Source organism: Aricia agestis, chromosome 5, assembly GCF_905147365.1.
Source record: "Aricia agestis chromosome 5, ilAriAges1.1, whole genome shotgun sequence".
NCBI classification, from domain to species: Eukaryota; Metazoa; Arthropoda; class Insecta; order Lepidoptera; family Lycaenidae; genus Aricia; species Aricia agestis.
The window spans coordinates 3,546,222-3,571,030 of NC_056410.1; the positions used below are offsets into that span (position 1 = coordinate 3,546,222).

The window sequence follows — 24,809 nt, forward strand, 5'->3', positions numbered from 1 at the left end:
GTTACCTACATAGGGGATGAATAACACGAAAAGGCACTAAAACGTGATAACTACAAGTTAAAATTATAAACCGAGCTACATAGAACCCCTCAGTCAGGGTTACACGAGGTCAGGTGTCAAGTCTGACCCACATCGGGGTCAACTTCCCACCCGCCTCGAGTGTCGATACATCAAGATTACCCGAGCACCGATAGAGCTCATTTCACATAACTGTATCTTAAATTACTTTCATTAAACATAATTCGCGAAATTTAACAGTTATAATAAAATTATAATACTGATGTTGCACGCGATTTCGTTTGCGCATAACATTCGTTGACGTACACTGGAGCTGTACATTTTGTAAAATAGCCGTTTCCTAGATCTTAGTTAACTCCCCATCAATTTTCAGCCAAATCGTTGAAGCTTTAGTTCTACGCTGCCTATCCCTACCAAATTATAGCCTAATCCGGTCTACTGTTTTTGAGTTATAACCTACGAATAATAAAAACTAAACTAACACTTTCTTTCATGCACTAAGTGAGTGTGATAAATTAGTGTGATTTAAATTTTATATGAATTTCACTGGTCAGATTTTAAGTAACATTTATTGTCTAAACTTCATTAGATAATATAAATATATTTAATCACACCATGCCGAAGTTACGCGGCCGAAGTTACGCGGCCGAAGTTATGCACGATTATAGTAGGGGAGGTAGTGCTATCGTTTGCTAAGTCATTTCATACCGACCAAATTTTTGTCCAGCGGTAGCTTAATATTTATCAATCAATATAATCAGCGTCAGTCGCCGCACCCGTGGTGGGATGTTAACTGAGAGTATTTCAAAGTTGTAAAAAAAATAATTACCAAAAGTGATGATTATTGAGGTCATGCTTAACCAAAAATGCACCGTCAGCCGTATCGTAGACGGGGGATTTAACGTCAGTCGCGTTACTGAACTATGTTAAAAAATTAAAATATAAAGTCATTTCATACCGTACAAAATTTATACAGGTGAATGTTGATACCTTTTTAATAATAAAGACCACCGTCAGTCGTTAATATGCGGGTGGAAAGCCCGTCAGCCAGCGATATAAGCTATAACCAATATAGCCCTACTTCGCGCTCAATGTATCCTGGGGCGTCGCGTAGACGACATTTCCACCTGCAAATATTCAGCTGACGGCGATTTTCGTTTGAATTAACCATAAAATTGTCTCACATAGCAATTTTAAGTAATTAATTCGATAGTCAATATTTGTGAAGAAGAATTATATACATTTTACTTTAAAAGCGCCATCTGTTGTTATATACTAAAACTAAAATAGCACCTACCAAACCTAAACGTGTATAATCTAGATATTATTATGACCTTTATTGGGTGCGGATTGGGATCTTTTTAATGTCAATTCAATACGATTTCCAACAACAACTTTGAGATACTCTCAATTTTTATTCCACCCATACTGCAGTAGCTGACGATCAAAACTCTTATGTATTAATAGAATAGTATTATTGTTACGATTTTCGCTCGGTATGAAATGACTTTTTAAAATGAGCGCGACCTCCCCTACTATTACGTCAGCATTGTCAAACGCATACAATATAACGCGACGTAATATCGGCGTGGTGTGTCATCGGTAATTTAAAATATACATTGCATGCGTAATCATGCAGAACTTCGGCCGCGTTTTTTCAGCCTAGTGTGTTTAGACACTATCTCGCAATTTTAGAGCAAAATATTTTACGTCAGGCCGTTAAACTTTGACAGTAATCTTAAGCGATAATTTTATTTGATCCTAAGCTTAATTGATCTCCAAGCAACTTTTAATAACTATAATGTTGTTGTTGTATTAGTAGCATAGTGATTTTCCATTGAAAACAAGGCATAATATCTCTATAAATTAGTAATTCTTTAAAAACTACATATATGTACTTAATTGTTTTGTATGGAGTAAATTAGTTGTATTTATTTGTATAATTCCCATTCAGCGTTTATTAATAATTTGTTTATGTTAGGAACTACGAATAATAAAAACTTATTATTCGTAGGTTAGGAATGTTTCACTTATGTACACTACAATTTACAACATTAGACCAATGTCTAATCTTTGCAGTAGAATAAAATATGATAATAAACGGCACTTTGGTGTAGGATATTCGCAATTAAATTATCTTATGACATAAAAAGTATACTTTGTAAACTCAACATTTGTGCAACCTGCAGCTAGCATTGATTAATTATGTTTGAAAGGCAATAGCGTGTAAATAGCTAAATTGCCCGCGGGATAATACAAAGTTCTCAAAAAAGACACTCCGGAATCCGTATCATGCCAGACTAGCCTGTTCCATAGTCAGCAGGGGGTGCTCCTCAGGCAATTGCAGTAGCAGCAAGCCCGTTGGATCTTGTAGGAGCAAGATGATTGTCTTCTGTAGCGCGTGGTCCGCTGGAGCGTAGCTGAAGTACTCTTGAATTTTGATGCACTTTGGTCGGCCGACCACACAAAAGGTTCACAGCGATTATATTGAAAAACCAAAAGAGAAAGAAACTTGAAATTCCAGCTGGATTAAGCCTTTTCAAGGAAAAATTATCAGAACAAAATTTTCTCGAATGCCATCAAACCCGGTCAGCGGCATAAAGAGGTCAAACACTTGTCATCTGTCAAGTGTCAAAGATATGTATTCTTCGTCTTCTTCCGACAGTGGTGAATTGCCATATTATGTTAAATGTTCATCCAATGGTTGATGAACAGAAACTCCCAAACTGAGTTACATCCCAACAGTGGAAATCAAACACAACACAAATCCAGAGTGTAATTTGAGAACTTATTATTTAATTATTAAGGAAATTAAGGAAATATAATATATTAAATTATAACAAATTAAGTGCACAACCAATGTTATTGTTGAATGGTAAAAATTCCTGCGGAGCAGTCGGATAAAAAAAGGGAATCTACGAAATAATAATCCCTAGATTCTAGGCGGGCTAGATTTTCAGTTCTTTAGCTTGATAAATATCAAGTTTCAAGCAGAGATCACCACATGGATATTTAAGCTCTAGAATGAGACATACCCAATATTTATTAAAACTCAGCGGGGCTAAAATGGTCGCTTTGAAGAATCATGATACGAATCATAATATGATTCATTTTTCTAAAATCGCAAAATGCAACTCTGCTTGCAATTCATTTCTGTATTTTTGTACTGATTTGACATTTATCAGATTGACAGTTTTGGCAATTCATTTGCTGAATTGATTGAGAGGAATTGCTAAATGTGACCATTTTAGCCCCGCTGGTCATCGAAGTTAAGATTAATAATATATTGGTTGCGTGTGGCGACCTTTAAGTATTTTTTTTTATTCTTTGTATTTTGCTTTTCCGGAACATGCCAAAAAAAATCCCGCCTTTAAACACATAAATATAATATATGAATATAAATGAGCTTTTAATTGGTACATGATACATTACGAATAATAAAAACTAAGGAAAAGTAACTCCGTCAAAAAACATGTTCTACAATACTTGTCAAAAATGTGTACTTAGGTACACATTTTAATACATTTGCAATATTTAGGTGTCCTTCAACGGTATCAGGCTGACGTTACATGACAGTTCGAAAGGAATCAAAACGGTAATAGTATGGGAGTTACGTTTCCTTAGTTTTTATTATTCGTAGATGATACCTGTATTATAATGTAAATAAACTGATTAGGTGCTAAACAGTACTACATAGGCTATAACAAAACAAAATTATTATACTTTAGAGTTGAGGGTGTGTATATACTGTAGTAGAGTTCACAAATCACAAAAAAATGCTCTTTCAGCGCTGCTATTTTCACAGTGAACTCTATACACGGGACTCATGTTATATAAGGGATACACAACCTAAAGACACTTTGTTCGGTTACATCCTGTATAATATTATTGTTTATACAATTTCTGCAGTGACTTGGGTACTCGTGAACTGCGCGTGCGGTCAATTCGGGCAGACCTTGACTGGACGAAGGCCAGTAAATGCTACTCATACAAGAATTCGCAAAAATATGCATTCTTTAAAACACGTAACTTACAAAAATAACTATAATTTTACAAAAATGTCTCGCATTTCGCTGTACCTTCACCAAGTCGACGAATAAAAACGTCCATGACCTAGGTCGCTGGTACATCGACTTTTGTTGCTTCACATGCCCAAGTTCTCGGTATAATCATAATATTCAAAGTAACATAAGTATAATCAGATAAATTGATTCCTATGCAGATCGGGGACCTACGTAGTGGGGTCGATTTATGTCAAACCCAGCCGACAGACTGCATTACAATTAATATTCAATTGACATGATCCAACCAAATGCCTTTGGTCTGTCAACCTAAAAATCAATTCCCTCTATCAATAGAATTGACTTCTCTGATAGTAAGTAAACACTCGTAATAGATCATAAGAGGTGTTAAATCAAAACTGTAAATAATTAGGCTTTGCGTTCGTGGCCTCGACTGTCATGTGGCAAAAAATATTAGGTCAATAAATAATTACAATATGTTTATAAATAGTCCAATCAAGGTCAGGTGAAGGTCGCTGTGGGCTGGGCTCGGGAAGTCGCGGACCCTCAGTTGGCGGAACTGGTCATCTTCATCAGATTTGGCAATTAATCCGTCATCAATTCACGGCCAGGCGTGATCCGCCTGTAACTGCGGAAGTGACCAAACGCCTAACAAAGTGCCTTTTATGATAAGTGCCTTCTGTACAACTCAATTAAGATTAAGAATTCGCGAATGGCAACGTGATGTAATTTCAATGTCGAATATTTTGTTTCTTCGATCGTCCAATTAAAAAAATTATAACTATATGACCGACCATGAAAAAGAAAGTTTAAGGACCATAGAAAGTATTTAACAATGTTTAAGCGGAATATTTTCAACTCTGGTGATTTATTATTTCCACTTTCAATTCAATTAAACGAAGACGCTGGGTGAAATGTAATTTTGGGGAATCCCACATAATATGCAAATTCAGTTTGAAGATGTTTTCACTTTATTAAACCATAATATTATATATTGATATTATTTAAATTTTCGTCTTTTGGGCGAACTTACGTCACATCTTATACTCTCACTCTAAACTATCATTATTTGAATAGGACCAAGAAACGAGCGATCGTATAAAATGCAATAAGGGTATTTGATATTCTATTTGCCACCAGGTGCCGCTATGTAGCCTTATTTCCACCAGAGATGTGTTGCGACTTTTATATTTTTATTCTATTACATATAATATACGTCTAAACTGTCGTGAAAAAACGCGGCCGAAGTTCGGCATTGCAATGTATTTTAAATTGCTGATTACACACCATGCCGAAATTACGTCGCGTTATATTATATGCGTAGCGTATTGCAGGCGCCGAACTTCGGCCGCGTATTTTCGGCCTAGTGTGTTTAGACACTATTGGTTCTCAAAAACCACATTCCTCGCAACACATCTCTGGTGGAAACGCAGCCTTAGAGAAGGTATATTATGTCAAATACAGCTTTGTCGTGGCACATGACAGCTATATCGTAACATAATATGACAGCAGTTTGACATGACAGACCCTAAGATTAGCTACCCTAAGCATATGCGGCACCTGGTGGCAAATAGAGCAAGAACACCCTAATTTCCGCCGCCTTTAATTTACACTTTTCTATTCTTATGTCTTTGTCACTACCCAACTAGCAAATTACTCCCAACACACGTACGTTATAAGAACACTGCACTTATAATAGTTTTGACATGTGCTGTTTGCACTATTAATAGTATCGAAAAATGCATTTTATACTCCAAGTAAAGTTATTCTTATAAATACACTTACAATCGTTTATAAGTAAAAAAATCTAACCTTTATTAGAAAACATACTGAAGTAAAGTTACTCCGATAGTGAGCTCTTGTAGTAGCTTATAAGATAACAGTTATAAGAGTAATTAGGCTTAAGAGTGTGTACTCTGGTTATCTGTGCTTGTAAGCTCTTATAAGGCAAAATGATTTTGCCTTTATAAGTTCAATCAGCTGTATTGGTAAGAGCATTATGCGATTATGAGCATTATGGGTTCCGTACTATTTTAGAGCATAACAAAATAAAAATTGTGTTTATTGTATCGCAGCCCCCTTAATTATTTAGTTTATTTTAATTTTATTATACATTATATAATTATTATAAACAGAATTCAGTACCGTATTTTGTGAACATTTTAAATGGTTTCATGTTGCCATTACTGACATCGAGCAAAAAAACCACGTTGGTTGTATGGGAGCCCCCCTTAAATATTAAATTTATTTTGTTTTTAGTATTTGTTTCTATATCAGCAAGCAACAAGCAGAGATGAATTTTTCACAGATTGTGTATATCTATACACAATCTGTGAAAATTTCAGAAATCTACCTAACTAAGTATAGCAGTTTTCTCTAACTCATTATTTTTATTTCTTTAACTGCAAACGTGTGCACACCCGAAGAAAAATCCGTAAATGCGATGGCTTTGTCTAAACAAAAGGGGCCAGGCCAGTACTGGCTTCTGCAGGACTGGCGCTAAGATTATTGGCTCAAACTATACTTTTCTTAAAGCAGATTTGAAGTAATATTATTTTAATAATATTTTAAAGTTTATTTTGTAGTTAACTTTTTGTGTTAACTCGACACCAGAATGTACTCATTAAAAACATAATAATTCTTAATTTACTAAAACTTGATTCTGATTTCTGTGTACTTCCTAGACCGGTCCAGTAGGTATATAATATGCTGAAGTGTTGTTATTCTAAAACCATTTTGAAATAATATATAGATATTTCCTAGACGTTTATAATTTAAAATATGTTAGTCTTTTTAATTTATAATTTGAAAAAATTAGAAGATTCGTCTATTTTAAAATAAGCAAGATAAACACGAACTAAGTACGAGTAGATCCGTTTAATCAATAATAATTCAAACACACTGACTAAATTTAGACCAGTGTAAAACATTAGAAATAAACAACATTAAAGTGCCAAAAATACTCCTTACTTTTTCTAGAATATTACTTACAATAATGAAGTCAATTATAAAACAATTAAATACTTAGGTAAGTATGCTATGCAATGACTATTCACTACAGTATGTGCAAGTGTTGCATAATTAATTATTAAAATTCAATGCTAGTCGAAAGGAACTACTATAATTTTTATTTTTATTATAATAATTGTTACAACTTACATACTTATTTACAGTTTCTTGCGACATAACTAATCATAATTATTATGACTTACTAACTAGTATGAACTAACTTTTAAAAGTTAATGTAATATATTTTTTGTTAATTCTAAATTAAAATCCACTATCACTTACAATAAAATGTACTAGAAACTTAAACAAGTTGTCATCATTACCCCCGGGTCACATTATAACGACCGGCGACCGAGCCATTTGTTTTTCCGTGCCATAAAAACTCCAATAATACAGAATATGATATTAAATTTATTACCCTGAACCACGAATCTTGTAAGTACATAAAAACACTAGTAGGCCAAACTCTTTAATATTATAAATGCGAAAGTGATCTTTCCGTCCGTCTATTCAATTGCCTCTTTACACTGAACCGATTTAGATGGGTATGAACTATAAATTTACTTGAGTTCGCGGCTCGACCATAAGATTTTATCACGGTAAGATTACAGCTTCCTCGCGTTTTAAAAGTTTTTGGCAAAACTAGATGTAACTCGTATTCCCTGAATACTGAAATTATTAATACTTTCAGTTTTCGGTTCAGCTTAGGTACATTGAGCACAAGGAATGTTGAGTGACCTCCATCTTGGGATTATTATACTATCGTACGAAACATTGTTGCATAGCGTCGCTCCTAAAAAGGACATAAAGGAGGAAATGTATTAGCGTGTTACGCATACTCATAAGTACATCACACATCTGGTAAAGTTAATCATACGCCAGCTTCTCTCGTCTATTATGTTCCTAGGAAATTGATAATTTTCCTACGCATGCCGATCTAATTATTTACTGTGAACTATAAGTAACACCATCAATGACGCTAGATTTATAGGAAATTAATTGTAAATGTCGATGCCACAATATAATTATATTCTACTAGACGACGCTCGCAACTCCGTTGCGCAAAAATTCGTTGATCGCACGGGAACCGTACATTTTCCCGGGATAAAAGTATCCTATGTCCTTTCCCGGGACTCAAAGTATCTCCATACCAAATTTTAGCACAATCGGTTCAGCGGTTTGGGCGTGAAGAGGTAACAGACAGACAGACAGATAGACGCACTTTCGCATTTATAATATTAGTATAATAGTATATTTTATAATATTAGTATGGATGTATTATTATGCTAAGTTAATATTCCGAAACAAAATAATTAAAACTGATTAAAACACGATTGTAGATTGTATACTTTTTTGCGTCATTATTAAGCATGATAAAAGGCTAAAATTGATTGAAAATTATTAGCTGCAAAAATAACCCAAAAACTTATTTTTGGGTTACAATAACAATTTTTTAAAGAATTTCATATGGCTAGGATAAATCGCTGAGATGATCGGTAATTATTAATAGCGGGGAATTCGCGAGATAAGCCGTTACACGTGACCCAGTTAGGGATAACTTATGGCCAACATTTTAAAATATGTAAGCGACTTCCAATTGTTCCAAAGGTTTAACTATGATGCCGGATACAGTCGCGAATCAAGCCGCGACTAATAATAATGGCTGTTGGCTTATGGAAATAGTGATGAGAAAGAATCATACCCTGGGGCCTCCCGAGTATGAAGTATGCGAATTAATTATTTTTCTCAAACATATCAAAGTCTTGAAATCAATTTTCTTCTGACGAATCAAACGACGGCGGAGAAAATCTTCCGCAAAATTATAATTTCAAAAAATAATTTAATATAAATAATTTAAAAATAAAGCATAATAATATGTAACATGTAAAGGTGACCCGAGTTTATTGTTTATGTAAATAAGGGTAGGTCTGGGACCTGCAGCACCAGTTGCCTAAAATATCAAACTGAGACCTCAACTAAATCAAAAGCGAACAGGTATAAGGTAGTCATTTAAAATATTCCATGTCTGCTGAAACCGGATTGGGTGTAACGATTGAAATTTATTTTATGACACATATTTTCTGATTTGAAACCTACGAATAATAAAAACTAAGGAATAGTCACTCCGTCAAAAAACATGTTCTACAATTATACTTGTCAAAAATGTGTACATTTAATTTCAATACATTTGCAATATTTAGGTGGCCTTCAGCGGTATCAGGCTGACGTTACATGACAGTTCGAAAGGAACCAAATTTAAAACGGTAAAAGTATGGGAGTTACGTTTCCTTAGTTTTTATTATTCGTAGTTTGAAACTTTGAATGGCTCCGTGGCTATTACCACCTCGCTAGACAAGTACAAGCAAATATCAGTTGCTCTCCTAAACATATTCCACATTCGACTATAGGACACGCAACTGAAAATAAGCACGACTTCTACAAACCATAGACATAAAACCTGAAGATATATCAGTCGTAATGAATATTATCGCAGCCATATCTGGCAGAATAACCACCGTTATCAGACAGCCTGAGGTGCGACGAGTGACACATAAAAATGAATGATACAGGTCGAAATTGGTTCCGGGCGCGGTTCCGACATTAACTTTTTCTCGAAGTGGACTAGGAAGTTATTCAGTAATGGCTGTTCGCTATGATTTCGGGACATAAAGTTCCGAGTATTTCCGCCTTCGCAATGAATATGCAATGAAAGTTTTTTAAGGAAACGCCCCGGGAGCCGCCGATAAAGCTGTAGACATGGCATTGTACTGCTAATTACCCTTCGACATGCCCAGCGTCCGAGGACCGCAAGTTATCCATGTTTTTAATACTTCGATCACAGTTTCCAGGAAATGCTATTGTATTCTATTGCTGTCGCGATCACCGGTGCTCTTATGGGGCTTGAAGAATTAACTGACTTCAAAAAAGGAGCAAGTTCTGTATGCGGTTATATGTCTGCATCATAAAGAGACCTGAGAGTTGTCTCTGGGATTTTTTTCTGAAATATTTATAGCTGAAAATGTTTACTGGGACGCTTAGTTTGTACTAGTAATTATCAGAAGATATTGTACTTATTTTTATCACCAGATGGCAGAAGAATAAATCGATAAAAAGTCGTTTATAATACTTATTAAATTTAACAATTTCTTACTGACGAGACTACGAATAATAAAAACTATGACGAGAACAAGAAAGGGACTTTTTGGACCAATAATATGTATATGTATAACATGTAGGTATGAAGACTTTTCCTAACATTATTTTACAATTTATATTTATAGATCATGTAGGTAATTAGATATATCATAGGCACGACAGACTGTACTTGGACTATCGTTTCCACTATCATTATGTTACTATCCTATATTTACTGATATTATGAATACTTCCACTCGACATACTAGTCATCGTTATAAAGGAAATTCAAATATAAAAAATAATAAATATGTAAATTTACTGCCGTTGGAACTATCCCAAAAGGAACCGGTGAAATAACAGATAACTAAGTATTTTTACCTGCTTATTCATTTGAATTTACCTAAGCTATAAGTATTTTATTTGCGATATTTTAAAGTTTAAACAGGCATGTTTTGTTAGTGGTGTTACGGTATAAATGACTAATTATTTATTTATTATAATTTATTATATGGCTATTAATTTGTGAAAAGTATTTAAATAAATTAAAAGATTCATACGGACGGATGATATCTGATGTTCATTCTACAATTACGAGTACGTGCCTGTCGAGCTGCGAGCACAGTCCGACGAGTGCACAATGCAGTAGAGAATATTGACGATTTTACCACTTTATTTCAAAAATGATTATTGAAATATTATTTCAAACAATTTAATTTTCAAACGCCGTGGTAAATGGTAATATCAGCATAACCCTTAAAAATCATAATTAGACCCCAAAAAATACAATAAATAAATAATAATAAAAGTACTCATCACCTATTTTGTGAATCTTGTTTTATTTTTTTTTATATTAAAATATCAATAAATTTAGAGACGTTACTAGGTATCACTGATACTTCATGTTTGAACTCTTTTTCTTTAGAAAATCTCACGAGACTCACGTTTGGACTCCTTCGCCTGGTAACTCCTCCTCCTCGTGAACAGCCTGTCGATGATGGCATCCCTTCTGTCGTCGAGGTTGCGGTCGTCGGTGAGCTTGTGGTCGAGCTCCTCGCACTCGGAGAGGTTCGCCTCGAAGGCGGCCGGGCCCCGGTCCTTGCGGCGCTGCTGGGGCTTGTCCCGGCGGGCCTCCGCCACCGACGCGTACTGCCGCCCCGTCACGCGGCTCCAGATCTGCAGTAGCTCCTTCATCTCGACTACCAGCACGTCATACGAGAACCGAAACCGATCGAACTGTGTTTATCGATCTCCAGATCGTGAATTCAGGCACGTCCGTCCCACTGTTTACTTTATAACACGTACAGAGCTACAGACAATATCGTGTAGATCACCGTAATCTCCTCGCTCCCGCGTCGGGGAGGCGACACTCGTCGATACTACCAGGGTGTCCCTTGAAATAAAATTCGAACGTTCGCGCGCTCGACGAGTCATACGAATGAAAAATCGCAATGTCCGCGACGCACGGTCGGTCAACAGAGCGGCTAATGAGTCGCCGCCGACGGTTGCCGACTTTATATAAAATTTTTGCAACGCACACGCGTACGCACCGCGACCAGTTCGGGAAATAATGCACAAATCGATTAATGATCCGCTGACGTGAATGACCGGAATCTGTACAAAATTACTTTGGAAATTTTCGTGATGCACGCAGGCGAGGACCAGGATCTTGCCGGGACCGGGGGACGCGTGCTTCCCCATTCAAATATTACTAAGGCTCGGGGCAACATGCGGTAACTAACATCTACTTTCTTATTATTGTTATTTTTTAATAGTCTTGTTTTGCCTAATTAAAAATTCCATATGAAGAACTCATGGAATCAAAAGAGAAGCCTTTAACTTGTTTGTTGCTGTTCACCTAGTTTTTTTCATTTTCTATTGTTTATAACTAGGTACATGACGGACACATTTTGTTTGACTATTATGATGTCATTGAACCATTAGGTAATTAAAGGTTTATCATTTTAATGTGTTTTTATATATTTCATTTACAAGACATATTTTCAGTTTTACGAAACCAAAAAACGCAATAGATGTACTTTCAGAATTCAGATACGGTTCACCTATGGCGAAAAAGTCAGCGGATAGTTAATTGAAATAATAATCCAAGTTAGACTACACTCAGGCACTGAAATACACGTATTGGTAAAAATTTTCAGTGATGACAATACATTATACAATGATGATAGTATCCCCTGTCCACTAATTTACGATTTCTATTGTCTCAATATCATAAGCACCAAAGTCATGTCAGTTATTCAAAGGGTTCCCAGACGTACGCTTTTCAAATTTGGACTTCCTTATTATTTAAGTCGTAATATGAGAGTACGAAATGTGCATAAAAATACCATTTCCCTTTTTTCTTGGCGATGACGTCGCAGACGGCGAGCGACGAGAACGGAGTGCTTTCCAGATTGATCGAAACGGTGAACTCTGAACAGTCAATGCCACGCGAAGTGTACAATTTTCATATCATAAAGGTCTCAAAGTGATTAAACAACTCATTAGAAACAGCCTCGACGTTCGATAGATACTTCTAGAATACAAATTCGCGCAATCCGTTATTTATGACGATTGTGCAACGGCAACTTTTTGTCTTTATTAAATTAAAGTCCAAGTGCGAATTTGTGTCGTGCATTAAAGTATCCGCAGTCCGTACAAACTGCAAAAAAAATGTCTCGTCCCGTCAACCTGGAATAGGTTGACGGGGACCTTTATTATGCTTTAATTGTTTATTTCTCAAGCAATATGTATATTTTTCTTACTATATATTTTTTTTTTATGAAATAAGGGGGCAAACGAGCAAACGGGTCACCTGATGGAAAGCAACTTTCGTCGCCCATGGACACTCGCAGCATCAGAAGAGCTGCAGGTGCGTTGCCGGCCTTTTAAGAGGGAATAGGGTAATAGGGGAGGGTAGGGTAGGGAAGGGAATAGGGGAGGGTACGGAAGGGAATAGGGGAGGGTACGGAAGGAAATAGGGGAGGGTAGGGAAAGGAAAAGGGTAGGGGATTGGGCCTCCGGTAAACTCACTCACTCGGCGAAACACAGCGGAAGTGCTGTTTCACGCCAGTTTTCTATGAGGACGTGGTATTTCTCCGGCCCATTCGTGCCGAAGCATGGCTCTCCCACGTCAAAAATACTTCTATTACATTATATATACTTCTATTACAATATGCATATTTTTATAAAAAAATCTCGGTTACATTAAAATCGAATCGAATGGTTCTCAATTGAATAATAAAGTACGTATTAAGTATATATAATATTTATTATTATTGACATAATATATAAGGTACTTAATGATAAAGTTTTGTCAGGGCACCAAGGCTGATCGGCATACCTTTTTTAGGGTTCCGTAGCCAAATGGTTAAAAACGGAATTCTTATAGATTCGTCATGTCTGTCTGTCTGTCTGTCTGTCTGTCCGTCCGTATGTCACAGCCACTTTTCTCCGAAACTATAGGAGCTATACTATTGAAACTTAGTGAGTAGAAGTCTGTGAACCGCATTAAGTTTTTGATAAAAAAATGGAAAAAATATTAAAAATTTCAGGGGTCACTTAAGTACAACTGAAACAAAAAAATTTTTTTTTTCATCTAACCTATGCGTGCGGGGTATCTATGGATAGGTTTTCAAAAATTATATTGAGGTTTCTTATATTATTTTTTTCTAACCTGAATAGTTTGCGAGAGAAACTCTTCCAAAGTGGTAAAATGTGTGTCGTCCCCCCCCCCCCCCCCTCTCTAACTTCTAAAGTAGGGGCATGATAATTCAAAAAAAATATATGATGTACATTACTATAAAAACTACCAACGAAAATTGGTTTGAACGAGATCTAGCAAGTAGTTTTTTTATACGTCATATGTAGTAAACCTTAATTTAACTTTCATTAAATCAACTGAAATATAAAAATAAATCGACAACCTTTTAATTTCATAGAAATAAACCTTATTGCTGCTGCGGAACCCTTCATGGGCGAGTCCAACTCGCACTTGGCCGGTTTTTATTATTTTTCCTTAGTACACATTTAAGGACAATCTTAAGTGCTAATTACCAACATCACAGTCACTCCTAAATCTGCTAATTTTATTATAATCCTACCTATAATAAAATTAGCAGATTAAGATCCGCATTAGAATCCGCAAAGCATTTTAAATAAGTAAATAAAAATCAAAAGGTTGTTAGTCAATGTTTAATTAAAGAAATTAATTTTATATCTTATATACAAAATTATTAAAACATTTGTAAACGTACATTGTTCAGTTAGATAATGTTTAATAATGTTTGATTTTGACGTTAGTCGTTAGAAAATAATATACTAATAAGTACATAATATTTATAACTAATTATTAATAAATACTACTTAACCCTTTACTGCATATGAAGCCATTTCTGGCTCTTCAGATGAAACATTTTTTTCTGCCTTAATTGTATTGAGAGTGGATTATATATTTTCACTCCTATATTAACTACTTCTCCATGGATCGAAACGTATTTTTTTGCTGATGGCACAATGTCATCTGCGAATGTAATTTCACTTTTTAGGGGCGCAGGCGCATAAAACAGACGAAGTGAAATTTTATGCGACTTTCATGATGTATAATATTGAAAAAAAGTACGATATTCGTGTGTTAAAAATCTGATTATAATGTTCAAAGGTTCTTTTTACTTTCCGTAATATTTGTTTTGCTACAGATTTGGTTTTTCTGCTATATTTTCTGAATTTTCCGCGGGAGCCACTTCTGGCTTCGTATGCATTCACCGATCTTAGTTGCACGCTTTTAAGGTACCAATAAGTTAACAAAAACTATCCCTGATGATGATTTTATTAGTGATAAATCAAGATCTGACTCGAATGGGGATAAATTACCGTTTTTTAACTTTCTCTTATTCCAATACAATAAAAGCATGGTTATTGTGGCGATATGTGGAGGTCCAACTAGTACTACAATTCTGTATCGCACTATCGAAGTTTTTTAAACGTGTCGGATAATATATTCTTACATAATTCATAAATGTACCACTTCGGCCTGACCGAAAAAACACCCTTGAACTGTTGGAAGGTCTTCCTTTGCGGCCTCCACCATTTGATCACATTAGTAACCCTCGACAAAAATACTCCTACTTCATTAAAATTAATAATTATGTTTCAATCACGTATCAAATGTGAAAATTGTTACGTTTTCTTATGCCTAAACGAGAAAAGAAACTGCTTCAAAGACAAAGACAAACCTAAATTCTGTACTTGTTACGCATCCGAAGCCATTAATGGTTTCTAAAATTATTTTCTAAAATAAATTACTAAAAAATTTTTTTTCCTAATAATTTTCTTAATTACCCCTTATGGAGCAATATTAACCAGCAAAACATTTTTTATCTTCATTCTATCATAATTCATGCAACAGAGGGTTAAATTAGAAAAAAAAAGTTATAATAAGTAGGTAATAATAATAATTATTATCAATAAGTACACTTATTGATAGTGTGCTGATAAAAATAGTAAGTTAACCGTAGTGATACTTTCAATTATTTTTAAGAGGATACCACAGCAGCTAGAGAAATGAAAAAAAAGTACGTGTAATATCTATAGCTGTCTCCCTTACCTCAAGCCTATACCGCAGAACGCGATAGAGACAACTGCAGAAAATCCAGAAAATCAACGATTCGTTGTCCCCTGATTCCTTCTCCAAAACTTAACCGATATAAGTACTTTTTTCATTAAAGATTAAAAAAAGGCTTGAGCTGTGTTCCTATGTTTTGCTTTTTTTGTATAATCTATCCAAATCTGTTTTCTGGACGTTTGAACACAGTGGAAAATCTGGCCATTTTTTTGGGTTTTTGAACGTTCATATCTTATTTAATAATTAAATTATGAAAAAAAGGAAAACATAGGGACATTGTATTAGTGGCCGTAGATATTCAGGAAAAAAATTATAACTCTACTAGCATTATCCAGGGAGGAAACAGGGGACAGCGTTTGTATGGGAAAAATGGCGGTGTGGAATCCTCTTAACCCCCGACAAAAAACGAGGGGTGTTATAAGTTTGACGTGTCTGTCTGTTTGTCTGTGTGTGTATCTGTCCGTGACATCGTAGCATCCAAACGGGTGGACCGATTTTGATCTAGTTTTTTTTGTTTGAAAGCTGACATAATCGAGAGTGTTCATCATCATGAGCCTGCTCAGTACTGGAAAATCGCTGGTTCGTGAAAGGTAGTTAGTAACTTGCAGTCGTTTGATGAGTTTTATATTTTGCATTCTGGTTCGTGATATTTATGAATTACCTACATACACAATAATGTAAAGTTAAACTGGTGCTGCAGCATCACCTGGTAATCAATAAGATACTCCTCACCAACTTAGAGCAGATGTTTCGTGTTTGGACTGTTTGGGCTCATTTTAATTGCGACAACCAGTAAGACGTAGATAAACTGTAAATATTTGCATCACCTGGATTCTATACGAGCCGAGCTCCGTATGAACCCGGAGTGGAGGTTTCATGTTTGGGCTCATATTAACGGCGTCTTTTCGACGTTCAAAGGTAATCATGAGAATATGATCCTGCTGATAGGAATTATTCTGCACTATAACCAACACAAGTTTAAAAAGCATGAAATAAAATTAAATTAAGAAATTAAAAAAACTCCCGCCAAAAAACTTTCAAAGTAATGAAATAATAGTTACTGACTTTAAGTTCAAATAATTCCTAAGGGTAAAGTAATATTTTAGTCCATAATTTATTGTTGTCAAGGTGTGTGGGGGGACCGCTAATGTAGATGTTTGATTTCACATAGCATTATACTTTTAAGGATCAGTTCGCAGCAAACCGAATCGAGATATTCAGCGTCTTGACGGTTGTAGGTTGCAGTTTAGTTGGCGGTCCCCCGACACGTCGTGACAACAATAAATTTATTATGGACTAAAATATTACTTTACACTTAGGAATTATTTGAACTTAAAGTCAGTAAAATATTATTTTATTACTTTTTAAAGTTTTTTAGCGGGGTTTTTTTTAGGATTCCCTACCCAAAGGGTAAAAACGGGACCCTATTACTAGGACTTCGTTGTCTGCCCGTCTGTTTGTCTCCAGACTGTATCTCAAGAACCGCTATAGCTAGACTTCTGAAATTTTCACAAATTCACAAACAAAACTGTTGCCGCTATAACAACAAATACGGAAAACAAAATAAAATTAATATTTAAGGGGGGCTCCCATACAAAAAACGTGATTTTTTTGCGGCCTTTTTCGCTCTATATCAATAGTGGCAAAAGGTAGGGACTTGAATTTTTCGCACATACTTTTGTTATTTGTGTACTTTAAAATTTAATAATAATATTATAACAAAATAAAAATGTAAGGGGGAGCCCCATACAAAAAACACAATTTTTTGCCTATATTTTTTTGCTCTGGTATCGGTACGGAACCCTTCGTGCGCGAGTCCGACTCGCACTTGGTCGATTTAATTGAATTTTTTGTGCTGACTGACAAATTATTGTGCTGACTGTACAGCTTGATCTTTGTACTTTTCGGGGTATTATCAAGTTATTATGAATCACTAATATAATATTTTATTTTATACTGGTGTCAAAGCAAATAAAAATCTTAACAATATCTACGATTTTTTTAAACCTATGATGGCGTAAATTTTAGACAGAGTTCTACGAATTAAAACCATTTCACTTTGAGTGGTTCATAAACTAAACGACTAGTATCATAGTTTTTAGAATGTGGGAATGTGTATGTGAGCGCGAGTAAATAAGTGGCATCATTCAGTTATCCATTATAACAAAGGCCGTACGATATCTTTGGTTTTATTTCTTCTGATTATTTTCATACTACGATATTTGGAATTGATTTACTTTGAGCAAATTTTTGGTGTGCTAAAACGCAACGAAGAGTTTATTATTATTAATAGCATAGTATTTATAAACATAATAATTATAATATGCTACATAGTGTATTTATAAACGGATTTAATTTAAAATTATAATTATTTCAAGTTTTGTCTAATTATAATAATCGCTGTAATAGTAATAATTATTAATAGTCTTGCTCTATGTTTACTCTCGAGCTTCGCAAGCCTCTAGCTGTACAGGATGAATTAGTTTAATACTTTCGGCTATTGTATTTCCTTTTTAGACTTAGTGTGTTTCAGCCTTCAGGTCTTAGTTTTATATCAAAAATACCAAGATTTACGAGGTCGAGAAAATTACATTGTCAGACTTATTTACATTCCACACGTTTTACCCGTATTATCACTCTTAACATAACGTGATAAAAATATTAATTAACAATTTGATGAGTTAAAAATAAACAAGCAATCTAAAGGAGTGAGCACACTGAGACGGGCCGTGCCGGGGCTCAGCGTGCTGGGGCTCATCGCAAAAATCCGCCTCCATACAATTTGTATGAAAGCGCACACTGTGTCGGGGCGCAGCGGATTTCCGCTTCCATGCAAATTGTATGGAGGCGGATTTTTGCGATGAGCCTTTATTCAACACTTGTATCAACATGTTAAAAAAGTTTTTTCATTATAGGTTATATCAGGTTTAGATGAATCGTAGGTGAAAAGTATGTTACGATAGCTTACACTTTACAGTGTTTATTGTTAGTAAACATACCTCGGATGCAGATGGGCGGTGCGCCGACAGCATGCACTCCACACACGTGACGTGATGGACACGTGCTCACTACACACAGCACGCAATCCTCCAATGAGATATCTTTCTCGTTCTTCGTAGCATTGAATGAGAAAGCATGATGTTTGTAAAACGAAAAAATGAAACTTAAAAAAAAATACATAAAGCCGAACGTATTACCTCCTCCTTTTTGGAAGTCGGTCAAAAATGGTTTCTTTAAACCTTTTCCTTTAATCAATAAAGTAAAGTTCCACACTTTTTTAGTCATTTGTTATTGTTTACGCTATTGATCCTAAAGATAGATCACATTCGTGTTATGGCGGCTCTCGACATAGGCGAACGCGTTGGCCAACGCGTCTGCAGACGCGTTGGCCCAATGTGTAGAACGGGCGTTCGCGCGTTGGCCAACGTCTAAATACCTACGGCCAACGCGCGAACGCCCGTTCTACACATTGGGCCAACGCGTCTGCAGACGCGTTGGCCAACGCGTTCGCCTATGTCGAGAGCCGGCATTAGGAGTTACTATGACACGGAAATACGTCATCATAATAAATAATAATAATATGTTACCGCAGGGCCGTGCCGCGCTGTGCCGTGTGTGTGCGTAACCGCGCACGCTGCCGGGTGACCACGTCTGATGCATTACTAGTACCTTCTACATAATGACAGTAGCCGCAGGAGCATACTGTAATGGTTTATAGTGTAAAGTTTACAACTAACAGTATTTTTACTGTGTATAGCGTTTTTCAACGATTAAATTTAAGCACCCAGCCTAAATGATTTTCTTCTCTTATAATAATAAGAGAAGAAAATCATTTAGGCTGGGGCTATCAATCACCTATTTAATGCTAAAACAATACTAAAATATATAGAATATATTTGTATCGTACGTCTAGACTCTAGATATTGCTTACAACATCGTTGCGCAAAAGTCCGATTATAGCAAACCACAAAGTGTTAGACAAACATTTTAAAGACCGCAAATCGAAAAATGTAGTACGTAAACTTTTTAATACATTGACAATTCCCAGTTAAATGTTGTGCAACATAAAACCGTTCGTATATTTACCTCGAATGCGAGAGGTGAATGAACAAAAAATAGAAAAGTGTAGCAAAGGGCTGCGGTCGGAAATCCCCATGTAACTAGTTTAGAGCCCAGCTATAAGTGGACTTGTCCGGGAGTTCCCGGCCGGCTGGTCACTGCTTGCGTATGCGCAGGTAAAGCAATCACTTTCTGCGTCTAATGTCCTTTGTGAAGCGCGTACAATGTACACGCGGACATTATACGTCACCGAGCGAGATTTCCCCGCTTCTCAAAAATGATTAAATTAGTCATGTTATTATCTGTGCGTGGTGATTGTCGTCTGTTCGTAGAATATTGACTACTACAGAAATAGTACATTCCTATTGTATTCTAATCGCAGGTTAAACCGGCGCGGCGGCTTTACTGCCATACTTGAAGTAGCTGTGAAAAACTAGCTACATACTTATAACTAGCCAATTTGTCGATAAAATATGCCATAGATCATGACATTAAAGGATCGGACACCGGTATCGGGACACTGCATTGTATAATGATATGCGATGCCGTGGCGATGCCACTACAGACGTACAGAATTTCCTACTGTAGTTTTTTTATATATATAGTAGGTTTTCTTTGAACTAAGTACACTTAAAATCTAGAAGGATCTTTATACGTCATCAGGCATTATATTAAATCATCGCGTCGTATCAAATTATTATTTTCGATTAGCGACCGGCTGCACTACTCGAGTACGTGGTAGCTACACAATAACATAATAGTCTAGTAGGTAATTGTTATACTCAATCTTGATGACTATTACTTGATTAACTCTGGACTTGATTATGTATAATTGTTGTAATATTATGTGCGATGTTGTAATACTGTACAGGGTGATTTGTATATTTTTAGTTACAATATATTGCAGAATGCACCCCTAAATAATAAGCACATTTTTACAACAACTTTCCGACAACAGCAGTAGATGTTTTTGTATGAAATAGCAGATTTTTTAAATGTAATTGTTGCTGCCGTAGAAAAAGTCATTTTTAAGAGGGTTTTTAAGTGTGTAAGTATAGCGTATTTTAAGGTAGAGAGAGATAAAACTGGTGAGAATCGTGGTTACTAGCCTCTGCAAGCAGTCTGTGCTGGAACTCGCTAGCTAGAGTAATATTCGGCCAAGTTGCGAGCGCAGTTTAAACAATGCTTCGATAACCTTCGAACTAGTTATCAAAATTATACACGAGTTGAGGTAATAAAACACAAAATAATAATGATATATAGACGCATCACCACGTCAGTCTGACCCCAGACAATGGAAATATATTTAATACTTTTTTTTTTATTTATGAGTGTAGGCCACTTTGTTACAGTTACTTTCGTTGTAGTAAGATTTCGTTTTCGTTTCATACACAAGTTCTATCCTGAATCCTGATAGGCAAAGTATAGGTACTATAATATTATGTTTTAATAAGAAGAAAATTGCAGCAATTTTTTAAGATTTCATCACAGTGATAAGAGGGACATACATCAGTGGCATTATGATTATTATTATTATTATGTAACATTATATATACATTTTATTTTACTGGTCGTCCGGCTCATTCACTAGCAGTAATGGGCATTGTCCAAAAAAAAATCACATGTACTTTTTATATTTTTTTTCGTTAAAATAGAGTATTTTAAGAATATAAATTAAATAATTTTGAAATTCATTGGCTAGTTTTTTCTCAATAAATTTTTAAAGTTTCGCTCTGACGTCATCATCGGCCGCCAATCGACCTCTGCATATGTTTTAAATTTCCTTTCAATCTTATTTATAATGGCTCGTTCGTCAAATGCAAGTTCTCATTATGTGAAAGCTGATACGAGAAGCTCACCAAAAGTTGGAAACGTAACGTTGGTCGATTTTATTGCTAATTTAACGCCATTGAAGGTCAAACAAAGGTTAAACGTATTTGTTCAAAAATATAAGTAACTAATGGGTATTTTTTTCGTTTATGTACAGAAAAACGATCCCTGACCTTATTCCTCGAAATGTTTTTGTAATGAGCAAAATTTAAAAAAAATGGACAATCCCCATTATCAATTGGCGAGCGTAGCGAGCCCTAGTATATCCCACAACTTGAGCACTTTTGTGGCACACTTTACGGAAAAACTATCACGCCTATCGATTTGTGCTTTAACATAGTAATCTTATCTTATATATATCTTTAAACGAGCAATTCTTGTATATATATATATAATTGGAATCTCGGAATCGGCTCCAACGATTTTCATGAAATTTAATATATAGGGGGTTTCGGGGGCGATAAATCGATCTCGCTAGGAATAATTTTTAGAAAATGTCATTTTCATCGGATATAAACAAACAGCTAGTTTTTATTTATATGTAGATGTGTTATGAATTATGATCGGTCAGTAAAGGTTTGGTATTATTCAAATATAAAAAACTGCCTTAAAGATTATTACCACGCAGAAAAACGACGCGAGCCCTCACAAAGCTCGGCTTTTAGCTATTGTATAAAAATATGAACTAACTGCCCACACCACGTGTATTTATCATTAGGAACATATTAGTAAGGATAATCGCAAGCCTATTTTTGTATGCGATACGTAAAACTTGCAAAAATAGTTATGTAATCCTAAATCAACCATCGAATATAATATGCTCAAAACTGCGAGGCTAGTCATAAAGTACGTAATTTTTGGAATGATTTTTCTGACTATTCTTCTGATTTGAACCATAATAACCTTTAAACGGAGTCAAGGAAGGAATAAGTGTTGTAAACACAAAAAATTGACAATGATCGGGATCGTGAGCGCCAACAAGAGGGAAAGCAGGAATGATCTTAAGAGGATACAACAGGGGCTAGAGAAATGAAAAAAAAGTCCGTGTAATATCTATAGCTGTCTCCCTTACCTCAAGCCTATACCGCAGAACGCGATAGAGACAACTGCAGAAAATCCATAAAATCAACAATTCGTTGTCCCCTGATTCCTTCTCCAAAACTTAACCGATTTAAGTACTTTTTTCATTAAAGATTAAAAAAAGGCTTGAGCTGTGTTCCTATGTTTTGCTTTTTTTGTATAATCTATCCAAATCTGTTTTCTGGACGTTTGAACACAGTGGAAAATCTGGCCATTTTTTTGGGTTTTTGAACGTTCATATCTTATTTAATAATTAAATTATGAAAAAAAGAAAACATAGGGACATTGTATTAGTGGCCGTAGATATTCAGGAAAAAAATTATAACTCTACTAGCATTATCCAGGGAGGAAACAGGGGACAAGGTTTGTATGGAAAAAAGGGCGGTGTGGACTCCTCTTAAATCTATCTAAAATCTACATCTACTGTAGATGTAGATCTTGTAGATGATCTACAAGAACAAGTCTAGAGGTATACTATAATGATACAACTTTATTATTGCTATAATATTATTATAGCATAAGACAGTTTTTACAAAACATTTTCAGCCCATAGGAAATCAAGCAAAGTTTTAACGGACCCCTCATTGAAATATATAGCAAAAATCGTATTAGGTTAAAGACGTATGTATACGATACGTATGTAGACGATAAATAGGAATGTATGTTCTTATAACTGTTTTGAAAAACTAGATGACGCCCGCAACTCTGTTGCGCCAAAATTCTTATATCGCGTGGGAACCGTACATTTTTCCGGGAATAAAAAATATCCTGTAACCTTAAGTCGGGACATAAAGTAATAATATAACCATGAAAATCGGTTCAGGGGTTTGAGCGTCAAGAGGTTACAGACAGACAGACAAACTTTCGCATTTATAATATTCCTATCCAGGATAATAATATGAAAAAACTCAATGTGAAGGTTGGTGTTGTTGTTCATTACGAGACATAAGTATTTACTATTTATGCATGGTCCAGGGATGACACCGTGGACCGCCATACAAATGCTCGCAGAACCCCAGGGATGCGCGGACCACAGGTTGGGAGAAACTGACATAGGATACTCACTATCCCTACCATAATATATTATTATAATAAATATTATGCTCTCGACAAAAAAACGATTGATAAAATTAAAAGGTAAAAAAGGCTGGTATTATAATAAAATAACCTGACTGGGACAATGTTATACTTATTATTAAACACACGATTTATTTAATTACAAAAAAAGAACAATCTGCCAAGTGCGAGTCGGACTTGCGCACGAAGGGTTCCGTATCTACCGTTATAGACCGGAAGTATAGGCAATAATTGTGTTTTTTCTATGTAGTCCACCCAAAGAATAGTCAAACTCTACACCTTCTTTTTTAAGTGGACTAATGGGAGCCCTAAAATATTAATTTTACTTCAATTTTACTATTAATTATAAAAGTACAAATATAATTTAGGTTTTTGTGAATAATTCAAGTACCTACCTACCGGTTTTCATTAATGATTAGGAGCAAAAAAGGCCAAAAAATCCGTTTGTTGTATGAGAGCCCTCCATACTTATTTTATTTTCTTTTTAGTATTTTTTGTTATAGTGGCAACAGAAATACATAATCAGTGAAAACTTAAGAATTTTAGCTACAGCGTTTCTTGAGATACAGCCTGGAGACAGACAGACGGACGGACAGACATCAAAGTTTCAGTAATAGGGTCGTTTTTACCCTTTGGGTACGGAACCCAAAAAAAACACGCATGTTGCAGCATTTTTGTCGTATTTAATAGAAAAGTGACAGTAACAACATACTGCAGAAACTGGAGACCAAAATATATATATAACCTTCACATTTCTCGATACAAAAATGAAGAAAAAGGAAAATGAGGAAGTATTTATTACCTTTATAATTATTGTAAAATTTTGTGAACGTAAACGAGTATTTAAAGTCTTCTCACAGAACGGATTTTTGTAGGTACAGGTTTCAATTGGGTGCGACGTCTTGCGAATCTGTCAATTCCATATAAATTTAGAAGTGCATCTACGCGTTGCGTCG

At 35.4% G+C, this 24,809-nt stretch overlaps 1 protein-coding gene across 2 annotated transcripts in view; it reads right to left on the bottom strand.

The window, feature by feature from the left end:
* The window catches only part of LOC121726838 (scavenger receptor class B member 1-like), a 101,622-nt gene that overhangs the window by 14,217 nt on the left and 62,596 nt on the right, over nt 1-24,809 (bottom strand). Inside the window, exon 1 of one of the 2 annotated variants that reach the window (XM_042114410.1) lies at nt 11,129-11,803. The exons of the other annotated variant lie outside the window; for it this stretch is intronic. Coding sequence (XP_041970344.1) covers nt 11,129-11,378 — 250 coding nt within the window. The 5' untranslated portion in view covers nt 11,379-11,803. Of the gene's footprint in view, nt 1-11,128; nt 11,804-24,809 lie in introns of those variants that run through there. 2 annotated transcript variants of the gene reach the window in all.